This window comes from Ranitomeya variabilis, chromosome 6, assembly GCF_051348905.1.
Source record: "Ranitomeya variabilis isolate aRanVar5 chromosome 6, aRanVar5.hap1, whole genome shotgun sequence".
In the NCBI taxonomy this organism is placed as follows: Eukaryota; Metazoa; Chordata; class Amphibia; order Anura; family Dendrobatidae; genus Ranitomeya; species Ranitomeya variabilis.
In genome coordinates, this window is record NC_135237.1 from 337952861 (window position 1) to 337964974 (window position 12114).

General features: G+C 43.6%; 1 protein-coding gene across 1 annotated transcript in view; it reads right to left on the reverse strand.

The window, feature by feature from the left end:
- Positions 1-1447: 1447 nt before the first annotated feature.
- Positions 1448-12114, reverse strand: part of LOC143783274 (uncharacterized) — a 39898-nt gene continuing 29231 nt past the window's right edge. The window contains exon 6 of the mRNA XM_077271686.1: positions 1448-1518. Within this exon, the coding sequence (XP_077127801.1) occupies positions 1448-1518 (71 nt within the window). The remainder of the gene's footprint in view (positions 1519-12114) is intronic.

Sequence of the window (12114 nt, forward strand, 5' to 3'; positions counted from 1 at the left end):
CACTGTGTGTGTGCTGCAAAATGCACTTGGAGGCATAATTGTGATGAGACAAAGTCCGGCAGAATTGTAGATGGCCGGTATGTGTGTCGCAGAGGAGGATACTCTGCGCTGTTAGTCTGAAGTTATGTTGTGGTCTTGGACCTGTAGTCCCACATGTAAATGTAGTTCTAATGGGAGACTGGCAGGGCTAGTTATGAGAGATAGGCGGGTAAGACTAGCCACACACACCCACACTCCCACCCAGGGGAGTGATTACAGGTATGTAATGTGACCAGGGTGTGGGTCACATGTTCCGGTGTTTGGATCTGGTTCAACTGCAAGGCCCTGGAAGCCTGTGTGGGAAGTCCTGGAGAATAGGATTCCTGAAAAGCACATGGTGGGGCTCTGGACCTGGCACATGCCAGTGTGTGAAATGGTCTGATAACCGTAGGAATATAATAAATAACAAGATACCCGCGCTGAGTGAAAAACCTCCACTGAAACTTATACAAAAAATCAAGACGTTGTCTTTTTAAGAAAAAAAGAAAAAAAAAAAGAATGCAGAGCTATGCTCCTTAAAACCCTGGCCCCGGCGCTGCCCCGGCCGGTAGCAGAACGCTCCAAGCTCTCCTACCACGTGGAATGATTGCTAGTGTAGCCGTTAGGTTCTCTGCCGAAGCAGGACCTTCCGTGACGTCACGGTCACGTGAATGAACATGTGACTAGGCTAGGGAAAGCGAAGTGGACCAATTCCAACGCGTTTCGGAACTAACGTGTTCCTTCCTCAGGGATGGTCCTAACGGCTACACTAGCGTTCATTCCACGTGGTAGGAGAGCTTGGAGCGTTCTGCTACCGGCCGGGGCAGCGCCCACAGTCTCCCTACCTGCAGATTCATATCGTATACTTGGCTACAGCTCACCTGCTATAAAAGCTGCTCGGAAGATTCTACATCACCGCTGGGCAATAGTGAGGTAAAGTCTTTATCCTCCTCGGTTTATATACATTGGTTTTAAGGAGCATAGCTCTGCATTCTTTTTTTCTTTTTTTTTTTCTTTTTTTCTTAAAAAGACAACGTCTTGATTTTTTGTATAAGTTTCAGTGGAGGTTTTTCACTCAGCGCGGGTATCTTGTTATTTATTATATTTCTATAGACTACGATACAAGATATAGGGTGGTTTGTATCATTACCTGCTGCGGTTTAGTTAGAAGCGCTACTGGAGTCTTGTCTATTGTAGTGATAACCGTAGGTAATGCTGACCGTGGTCAGTGAGAACGTCTAAAGGATAACTCTGTGGAGGAAAGGTATCCGATAACCTGTGCGGCACCAACAGGTAACGGAAAGGGATCCGTGTGACACTGACCAGGGTCAGAGAGAGACATTGTGTATGGGGCACCTCTGAGGCCAAAAGGTGTCCAGGAACCTGTGAAGGTCGCCAACAGGTAACGGACAGGGGTCCGTGTATTATGCTAACTGGGGTTAGTGATGGTCTGTGGTAAAGTTGAATATGTGCAGATGGTGTTCAAGCTGTTATCAAGTTCTGAGGATGTGGTTTATGCTGGTGTGAAATAAACCTAAGAGACTGTGTTTTATAAGAAAACCGTGTCTGAGTGCGTTAATCCCGTGCCGAGCGAGTGTCCCCCAAGACACGTAGTAGGTGAAACGCTACAATATATTTATTTATATATATATATATATATATATATATATATATATATATACATATATATATATATATATATATATATATATATATATAGAGAGAGAGAGAGAGAGAGAGAGAGAGAGAGAGATAGCGCTACCTGAGTGTGTTGGGAAATACTCGCTTGGCGATGGGTTTAAAGCACTCAGGCACATTTTCCACTTAAACAGGTCATATCGGTATATTAGACTCATAAACCGTGTCACAAACAGTTCATTTTTTACATTGACGGAACACCATAAGCACTGACAGTCTGTTTTCAATGGCAGATACTTCTCTGCCCGTATCCCCCTTTATCTGGAGTTATCAGGAATCCAATCCACTCCAGGACATTCCAACACAGACCATTCTAGGACTTTACACACTGACCATTCCGGTCCATACACTCTGAACATGTGACCCAAACCCTGGCCACATTATGCAGCTGTAACCACCCCTATAGGTTGGAGGTGTGTGTGTGTGGTTAGACAGACCCGCCCAGCTCTCCAGCTAACCCTACAAGCCTCCCTTTACACTTATACAAATACTTGTGGGACTACAGGTCCCAGAACAACAACATTACTGGCTTACAGCGCAGACTCCCTCTGTGACACATACCGGCCATTTACAATCCTGCCGGTCAATGTTTCACCATCATAATCACAGATATGCCTCCATGCACATCTCGAGGAGCACATACAGTGCCCCCTAGCTGTAACAATTGTCACTGCATCACAATATATATATTATATACCCTCCACTACGTCTCTTTGAAGGGATATTGGAGTGCCTCCTTCTATTTTTTGGCACCCTTAGCACTTAGTGCATATGCTTTACCAGTGTAGGAGACCCACTCCTAAGTAATGGGAAAAATGCTTTTCTCTGGCTCTACCTTCTAGTTGAGGGACCGTTTTTGGAAACCAAAAGAGCCGGTGGGTTCTATTAGTATGATCTAGTGCCTTGTTGGGGGCTGTCAAGTGTCGTTACATTTGGGGTTCTCAAACTGCATACAGGATTTCACAGCTGGGACAGGAGAGTTTGCACAAAAGATCCTGGTATCCTCCATATCAGGCTGAGTAGATGCAAAATGCTCTAATGTATTCCCCAGTAGGGTTGATAAAATAACAATCCTTGATGCTGCTACCTTAAGCTAATCACTTTTTTCAGGGCTAATTCAAATAGATTCTATTATGTTATAAAAAATACTGCTCTTATCTGCACTTTGTCTACAGTGAGGTGTGCAGTAGGTATAACGTATGACAGGCATCTAGTCAGGGATTACTGCCTTGTAAATTCTAAGCCTTGCTGCTGTTTTTTCTATGGACTCATTGACTGATTCATATTTTTTATGGTAATCTGTACTCAGAAATACAGTGGGTATGGAAAATATTTATACCCATTTAAATTTTTCACTCTTTTTTCCATTGCAGCCATTTGGTAAATTCAAAAAAGTTCATTTTTTCTCATTAATGTACACTCTGCACCCCATTTTGACTGAAAAAAACTGAAATGTAGTAATTTTTGCAAACTTATTAAAAAAGAGAAACTGTCTAGTCATAAGTATTCAGACCCTTTGCTCAGTATTGAGTAGAAGCACCCTTTTGAGCTAGTACAGTCATGAGTCTTCTTGGGAATGATGCAACAAGTTTTTCACACCTGGATTTGAGGATCCTCTGCCATTTTTCCTTGCAAATTCTCTCCAGTTCCATCAGGATACATGTGAATGTTGGTGGACAGACATTTTCAGTTCTCTCCAGATATGAGACATGGTCAATTGGGTGTAGGTCAGGGCTCTGGCTGGGCCAGTCAAGAATGGTCACAGAGTTATTCTGAAGCCACTCCTTTGTTATTTTAGCTGTGTGCTTAGGGTCGTTGTCCTGTTGAAAAGTGAACCTGCGGCCAAGTCTGAGGTCCAAAGCATTCTGGAAGAGGTTTTCATCCAGGATATCTCTGTACTTGGCCGCATTCATGTTTCCTTCAATGATAACCAGTTGTCCTGTCCCTGCAGCTGAAAACAGCCTCATAGCATGATGCTGCCACCACCATGTTTCACTGTTGGGATTGTATTGGGCAGGTGATGAGCAGTGCCTACTTTTCTCCACACATACTGCTTAGAATTATCACCAAAAAGGTCTACCATCTTCCAATCAGACCAGAGAATCTTATTTCTCATAGTTTGGGAGTCCTTCATGTGTTTTTTAGCAAACTCTATGAGGGCTTTCATATGTCTTGCACTGAGAAGAGGCCACTCTGCCATAAAGGCCTGACTGGTGGAGGGCTGCAGTGATAGTTGAATTTGTGGAACTTTCTCCCATCTCCCTACTGCACCTCTGGAGCTCAGCCACAGTGATCTTGGGGTTCTTCTTTACCTCTCTCACCAAGGCTCTTCTCCCACGATTGTTAAGTTTGGCTGGATGGCCAGGTCTAGGAAGACTTCTGATGGTCCCAAACTTCTTCCATTTAAGGATTATGGAGGCCACTGTGCTCTTATGAACCTTGAGTACTGCAGAAATTCAGTTGTAACCTTGGCTGTTATGACCTGGTGGTTAAGAGGCCACACTGATATGACATGGTGGCTAAAACGCAACATGGGACGAGCTCTGAGGAGGTGGTATCTCTACTGACCGCAGTTCCTAGTCCTAACAACAACACTAGTAATAGCCGTGGGATGTTCCTGACTCTCCCTAGACACCTCTTCACAGCCTAAGAGCTAACTACCCCTAAAGTAGGAAATAGAAAGCTATCTTGCCTCAGAGAAAACCCCCAAAGGAAAGACAGCCCCCCACAAATATTGACTGTGAGTGGAGAGGGAAATGACGTACACAGAAATGAAATCAGATTTCAGCAAAGGAGGCCAATACTAAACTTGATAGACAGAGAGAAAAGGATACTGTGCGGTCAGTATTAAAAACTACAAAATCCACGCAGAGTTTACAAAAATGAACTCCACACCGACTCACGGTGTGGAGGGGCAAATCTGCTTTCCCAGAGCTTCCAGCTAGCCTGAATATGACATAGTGACAAGCTGGACAAAAAGAGACATATTTGCAGAGCAATATAGTCCAAACAAATGGACAAACAAAAACTAGCAAAAACTTATCTTTTGCTGACAAGGACAGGCCATGTGAGAAATCCAAGGAGAGAACCAAATCCAACCAAGAACATTGACAGCTGGCATGAACTAAAGCCCAGAGCAGGTTTAAATAACAAACCCAGGCAAGGCGATCAGTGGAGGCAGCTGCTACAGCTACCTAAAGGAGCAGCAGTTCCACTCGAAACCACCAGAGGGAGCCCAAGGGCAGAACTCACAAAAATACCATTAGCAACCACAGGAGGGAGCTCCAGAACGGAATTCACAACAGTACCCCCCCCCCTTGAGGAGGGGTCACCGAACCCCCACCAGAGCTCCCAGGCTGATCAGGACGAGCCAAATGGAAAGCACGAACCAAATCGGCAGCATGAACATCGGAGGCAACAACCCAAGAATTATCCTCCTGGCCATACCCCTTACACTTGACCAGATATTGGAGCTTCCGCCTCGAAAAACGAGAATCCAAAATCTTCTCCACCACATATTCCAATTCCCCCTCAACCAACACCGGAGCAGGAGGATCAACGGAGGGAACCATAGGTACCACATATCTCCGCAACAAGGATCTATAGAACACATTATGAATGAAAAAAGAAGCTGGAAGGGCCAAACGAAAAGACACCGGATTGATAATTTCAGAAATCTTATAAGGCCCAATGAAGCGAGGCTTGAACTTAGGGGAAGAAACCTTCATAGGAACATGACGAGAAGACAACCAGACCAAATCCCCAACACGAAGCCGGGGACCAACACACCGACGACGGTTAGCAAAACGTTGAGCCTTTTCCTGAGACGTCAAATTGTCCACCACATGAGTCCAAATTTGCTGCAACCTGACCACCACAGAATCCACACCAGGACAGTCAGAAGGCTCAAGCTGCCCTCGAAGAAAAACAAGGATGAAAACCAAAGTTACAAAAAAAAGGAGAAACCAAGGTAGCCGAACTAGCCCGATTATTAAGGGCAAACTCGGCCAACGGCAAAAAGGTCACCCAATCATCCTGATCAGCAGGCACGAAGCATCTCAAATAGGTTTCCAAGGTCTGATTGGTTCGCTCCGTTTGGCCATTTGTCTGAGGATGGAATGCTGAAGAAAAAGACAAATCAATGCCCATTCTATCACAAAAGGACCGCCAAAACCTAGAAACGAACTGGGAACCTCTGTCAGACACAGTATTCTCCGGAATACCATGTAAACGAACCACATGCTGAAAAAATAATGGAACCAAATCAGAGGAGGAAGGCAACTTAGGCAACGGTACCAAATGGACCATCTTAGAAAAACGGTCACAAACCACCCAGATGACAGACATCCTCTGAGAAACAGGAAGATCAGAAATAAAATCCATGGAAATATGCGTCCAGGGCCTCTCAGGAATAGGCAAAGGCAAAAGCAACCCACTGGCACGGGAACAGCAAGGCTTAGCCCGAGCACAGGTCCCACAGGACTGCACAAACGAACGCACATCCCGCGACAAGGAAGGCCACCAAAAGGACCTAGCCACCAAATCTCTGGTACCGAAAATCCCAGGGTGACCAGCCAACACCAAACAATGAACCTCAGAAATTACCCTGCTAGTCCATCTATCAGGAACAAACAGTCTCCCTACTGGACAGCGGTCAGGTTTATCAGCCTGAAACTCCTGAAGTACCCTCCGCAAATCAGGGGAGATGGCAGAAAGAATCACCCCCTCCTTGAGGATCCCAGCCGGCTCAAGAATTCCCGGAGAGCCAGGCAAAAAACTCCAAGAAAGGGCATCAGCCTTGACATTCTTAGATCCTGGAATATACGAGACCACAAAATCAAAACGGGAGAAAAACAGAGACCACCGAGCTTGTCTAGGATTCAACCGCTTAGCAGACTCGAGGTAAATCAGATTCTTATGATCAGTCAAGACCACCACGCGATGCTTGGCTCCCTCAAGCCAATGTCGCCACTCCTCAAATGCCCACTTCATAGCCAACAACTCCCGATTGCCGACATAATAATTACGCTCAGCAGGCGAAAACTTTCTGGAGAAGAAAGCACATGGTTTCATCAAAGAGCCATCAGAATTTCTCTGAGACAAAACAGCCCCTGCCCCAATCTCAGAAGCATCAACCTCAACCTGAAAAGGGAGCGAAACATCTGGCTGACGCAACACAGGGGCAGAAGTAAAACGACGTTTAAGCTCCTGAAAGGCCTCAACAGCCGCAGAGGACCAATTCATCACATCAGCACCCTTCTTCGTCAAATCGGTCAGAGGCTTCACCACACTAGAAAAATTAGCAATAAAGCGGCGATAAAAATTAGTAAAGCCCAAAAATTTCTGAAGGCTCTTTACAGATGTGGGTTGAGTCCAATCATGAATGGCCTGGACTTTAATAGGGTCCATCTCAATAGCCGAGGGAGAAAAAATGAAACCCAAAAAAGAAACCTTCTGAACTCCAAAGAGGCACTTAGACCCCTTCACAAACAACGCATTAGCACGAAGGACCTGAAACACCATCCTAACCTGCTTCACATGAGACTCCCAATCATCGGAAAAAACCAAAATATCATCCAAATACACAATCATGAATTTATCCAGATAATTCCGGAAGATATCATTCATACAGGACTGAAATACCGATGGAGCATTAAAGAGCCCGAATGGCATCACAAGATATTCAAAATGGCCTTCGGGCGTATTAAATGCTGTTTTCCATTCATCACCTTGTTTAATACGTATGAGATTATACGCCCCTCGAAGGTCAATTTTAGTAAACCAACTGGCACCCTTAATCCGAGCAAACAAATCAGAAAGTAAAGGTAAAGGGTACTGGAATTTGACCGTGATCTTATTGAGAAGGCGATAATCTATACAGGGTCTCAAGGAGCCATCCTTCTTGGCAACAAAGAAGAATCCAGCCCCCAACGGTGATGAAGATGGGTGAATATGCCCCTTCTCCAAGGACTCCTTTACATAACTCCGCATAGCGGCATGCTCTGGCACCGACAGATTGAAAAGTCGGCCCTTAGGGAACTTACAGCCAGGAATCAAATTAATGGCACAATCGCAGTCCCTATGAGGAGGCAGGGAACTGGACTTGGGCTCATCAAATATATCCTGGAAATCCGACAAAAACTCAGGAACTTCAGAAGAAGGGGGCGAGGAAATTGACATCAAAGGAATATCACTATGTATCCCCTGACAACCCCAGCCAGTTACAGACATAGATCTCCAATCCAGCACTGGATTATGTACCTGTAACCATGGAAAACCTAGCACAACAACATCATGCAAATTATGCAACACCAAAAAGCGAATATTTTCCTGATGTGCTGAAGCCATGTACATGGTTAACTGTGTCCAGTACTGAGGTTTATTCTTGGCCAATGGCGTAGCATCATTCCCCCTTAAGGGAATAGGGCTCTGCAAAGGCTCCAAGGAAAAACCACAGCGCTTGGCAAATTCTAAGTCCATTAAGTTCAGGGCAGCGCCAGAATCCACAAATGCCATAACAGAAAAGGACGACAATGAGCAAATCAGGGTAACAGACAAGAGAAATTTAGGCTGTACAGTACTAATAGTAACAGACCTAGGAACCCTCTTAGTACGCCTTGGGCAATCAGAAATAGCATGAGCAGAATCACCACAGTAAAAACACAGGCAATTCTGAGGTCTGAATTTCTGCCTTTCTGCTCTAGTCAAAATCCTATCACATTGCATAGGCTCAGGACTCCGCTCAGAGGACACTGCCATATGGTGCACCACCTTGCGCTCGCGCAGACGCCGATCGATCTGAATGGCCAAAGACATTGACTCATTCAGACCGGCAGGCGTGGGAAACCCCACCATAACATCTTTAAGGGCTTCAGAAAGACCCTTTCTGAAAATTGCTGCCAGGGCATACTCATTCCATTTTGTGAGCACAGACCACTTTCTAAATTTCTGGCAGTATACTTCTGCTGCTTCCTGACCATGACACAGAGCCAGCAAAGTCTTTTCTGCCTGATCCACAGAATTAGGCTTGTCATACAGCAATCCGAGCGCTTGAAAAAATGCGTCAATATTGAGCAATGCAGGATTTCCTGGCTCAAGGGAGAATGCCCAGTCCTGCGGGTCGCCACGCAGCAAAGAAATAACAATCTTCACCTGCTGAATGGGGTCACCAGAGGAACGGGGTCTAAGAGCAAAAAACAATCTGCAATTATTTTTGAAGTTCAAAAATTTAGATCTATCCCCAGAAAACAAATCAGGAATAGGAATTCTAGGCTCTAATATCGGAGTCTGGACAACATAATCTTGGATACTCTGTACCCTTGCAGCGAGTTGATCCACACGCAAGGACAAACCCTGAACCTCCATATCAGCACCAAAATCCTGAACCACCCAGAGATTAAGGGGAAAAAAAAGACAAAACAGGCTACAAAGGAAAAAAAAAGACTCAGAACTTTCTTTTCCCTCTTTTGAGATGCATTTAACACATTGTGGGACAGCTGTATTGTTATGACCTGGTGGTTAAGAGGCCACACTGATATGACCTGGTGGCTAAAACGCAACATGGGACGAGCTCTGAGGAGGTGGTATCTCTACTGACCGCAGTTCCTAGTCCTAACAACAATACTAGTAATAGCCGTGGGATGTTCCTGCCTAGACACCTCGTCACAGCCTAAGAGCTAACTACCCCTAAAGTAGGAAATAGAAAGCTATCTTGCCTCAGAGAAAACCCCCAAAGGAAAGACAGCCCCCCACAAATATTGACTGTGAGTGAAGAGGGAAATGACGTACACAGAAATGAAATCAGATTTCAGCAAAGGAGGCCAATACTAAACTTGATAGACAGAGAGAAAAGGATACTGTGCGGTCAGTATTAAAAACTACAAAATCCACGCAGAGTTTACAAAAATGAACTCCACACCGACTCACGGTGTGGAGGGGCAAATCTGCTTTCCCAGAGCTTCCAGCTAGCCTGAATATGACATAGTGACAAGCTGGACAAAAAGACATATTTGCAGAGCAATAGAGTCCAAACAAATGGACAAACAAAAACTAGCAAAAACTTATCTTTTGCTGACAAGGACAGGCCATGTGAGAAATCCAAGGAGAGAAGCAAATCCAACCAAGAACATTGACAGCTGGCATGAAGCCCAGAGCAGGTTTAAATAACAAACCCAAGCAAGGCGTTCAGTGGAGGCAGCTGCTACAGCTACCTAAAGGAGCAGCAGTTCCACTCGAAACCACCAGAGGGAGCCCAAGGGCAGAGCTCACAAAAATACCATTAGCAACCACAGGAGGGAGCTCCAGAACGGAATTCACAACACTTGGCCAGATCTGTGCCTTGCCACAATTCTATCTCTGAGCTCCTTAGCCAGCTCCTTTAACCTCATGATTCTCATTCCGTCTGACATGCACTGTGAGCTGTGAGGTCTTATATGGACCGGTGTGTGTCTTTCCAAATCAAGTCCTATCAGTTTAATTAAGCACAGCTGGATTCCAATGAAGGAGTAGAACTATCTCAAGGAGGATCACAAGGAAATGGACAGCATGTGACTTAAATACTAGTGTCTGAGCAAAGGGTCTGAATACTTATGAAAATGTGATATTTCGGTTTTTCTTTTTTACTAAATTTGCAAAAATTTCTACATTTCTTTTTTTCAGCCAAGATGGGGTGCAGACTGTATATTAATGTGAAAAAATGAACTTTTTTGAATTTACCAAATGGCTGCAATGAAGCAAAGAGTGAAAAATTCAAAGGGGTCTGAATACTTTCTGTACCCACTGTACATCAAATCTGCCAATGCTTCTTGCAGTCCTCCAAATTTTGTTGCTGCCACATACAAGAAAAAACCTTTTCAGAGTCAGTTAAAATACCTTCCACATTCTACAATAATACAGCTCTTATTTGCATTTCATCTAGGGTGAGCTGTGGCAGTAGGCATAGTGTATGGAAGTTTTCTAGTGAGGGATTATTGTCTTATAAATTCTAAACTTTACCACCATTTTTTACCATGGACTCATTGACCAATTAATGTCTTTTATGGTAATCTGTGCTCTGAAATTCATCAGAGCTGCCAGAGTTACATTAGTTCCTCCAGACTTTGTTACTATCACATACAAGAAAAAAATCTTTTCGGGGATGTTTAAAATACCTTCTATATTGTACATTAAAACCACTCTTACCTGCAATTCGTGTAGGGTGATGTGTGGCAGTAGGTATAGCATATGACAAGCAGCTAGTCAAGGATTATTGCCTTATAAATTCTAACACTTGATGCTGTTTTTTTCCATAAACTCATTGACCGATTCATGTTTTTTTCTGATGAACTATACCCAGAAATTCATCAAAGCTGGCAGTGTTACTTGCTTTACTCCAGAGTTTGTTGCTGCCAGAAAAACAAGAAAAAAACTTTTCAGGGCCGATTCAAATCTCTTCTATAATTTACAATAATACCTCTCTTATCTGCAATCTGTCTACAGTACAATGGGGTGTGGCAGTAAGAATAGCATATGACAGGCAACTAGCTAGAGATTATTGCCTTATAATTTCTAAACCTTGCAGCTGTTTTTTTCTTTGGACTCATTGAAAGATTCATGTCTTTTATGGTAATCTGTACTCAGAAATACATCAAAGCTGACAGTGTTACTTGTGCTCCTTCAATTTTGATGCTGCCATGTACATGAAAAAATCTTTTCAGAGCCGATTCAAATCCCTTCTATATTCTACAATAATACTGCTCTTATCTACAATTCACCTACAGCACAGACCAAAAGTTTGGACACACCTTCTTATTTAAAGATTTTTCTGTATTTTCATGACTGTGAAAATTGTACATTCACACTGAAGGCATCAAAACTATGAATTAACACATGTGGAATTATATACTTAACAAAAAAGTGGGAAACAACTGAAATTATGTCTTATATTCTAGGTTCTTCAAAGTAGCTACCTTTTGCTTTGATGACTGCTTTGCACACTCCTGGCATTCTTTTGATGCCTTCAGTGTGAATGTACAATTTTCATAGTCATGAAAATACAGAAAAATCTTTAAATGAGAAAGTGTGTCCAAACATTTGGTCTGTACTGTACGTGTAGGGTGATGTGTGGCAGTAGGTATAGCATATGACAAGCATCTAGCCAAGGATTATTACCTTATAAAGTCTAAGACTGGCTGCTGTTTTTTTCCCATACACTCATTGCCTGTTTCTTGTTTTTTACTGTGTTCTGTGCTTAAAAATTGAGTACTGTGTTTATTCACAGTTTCTCTCTAGCATCTTTTTGTAAGGGGTAATGGTCCTAGATTTTACACTACTGGAGCTGGAATTACCACTTCTGAACTCTCCAGTGCTTTGTTTCCATCTATGTCTGGGTGCTTCTTGAAGTATGTTTGGGCTATTGTC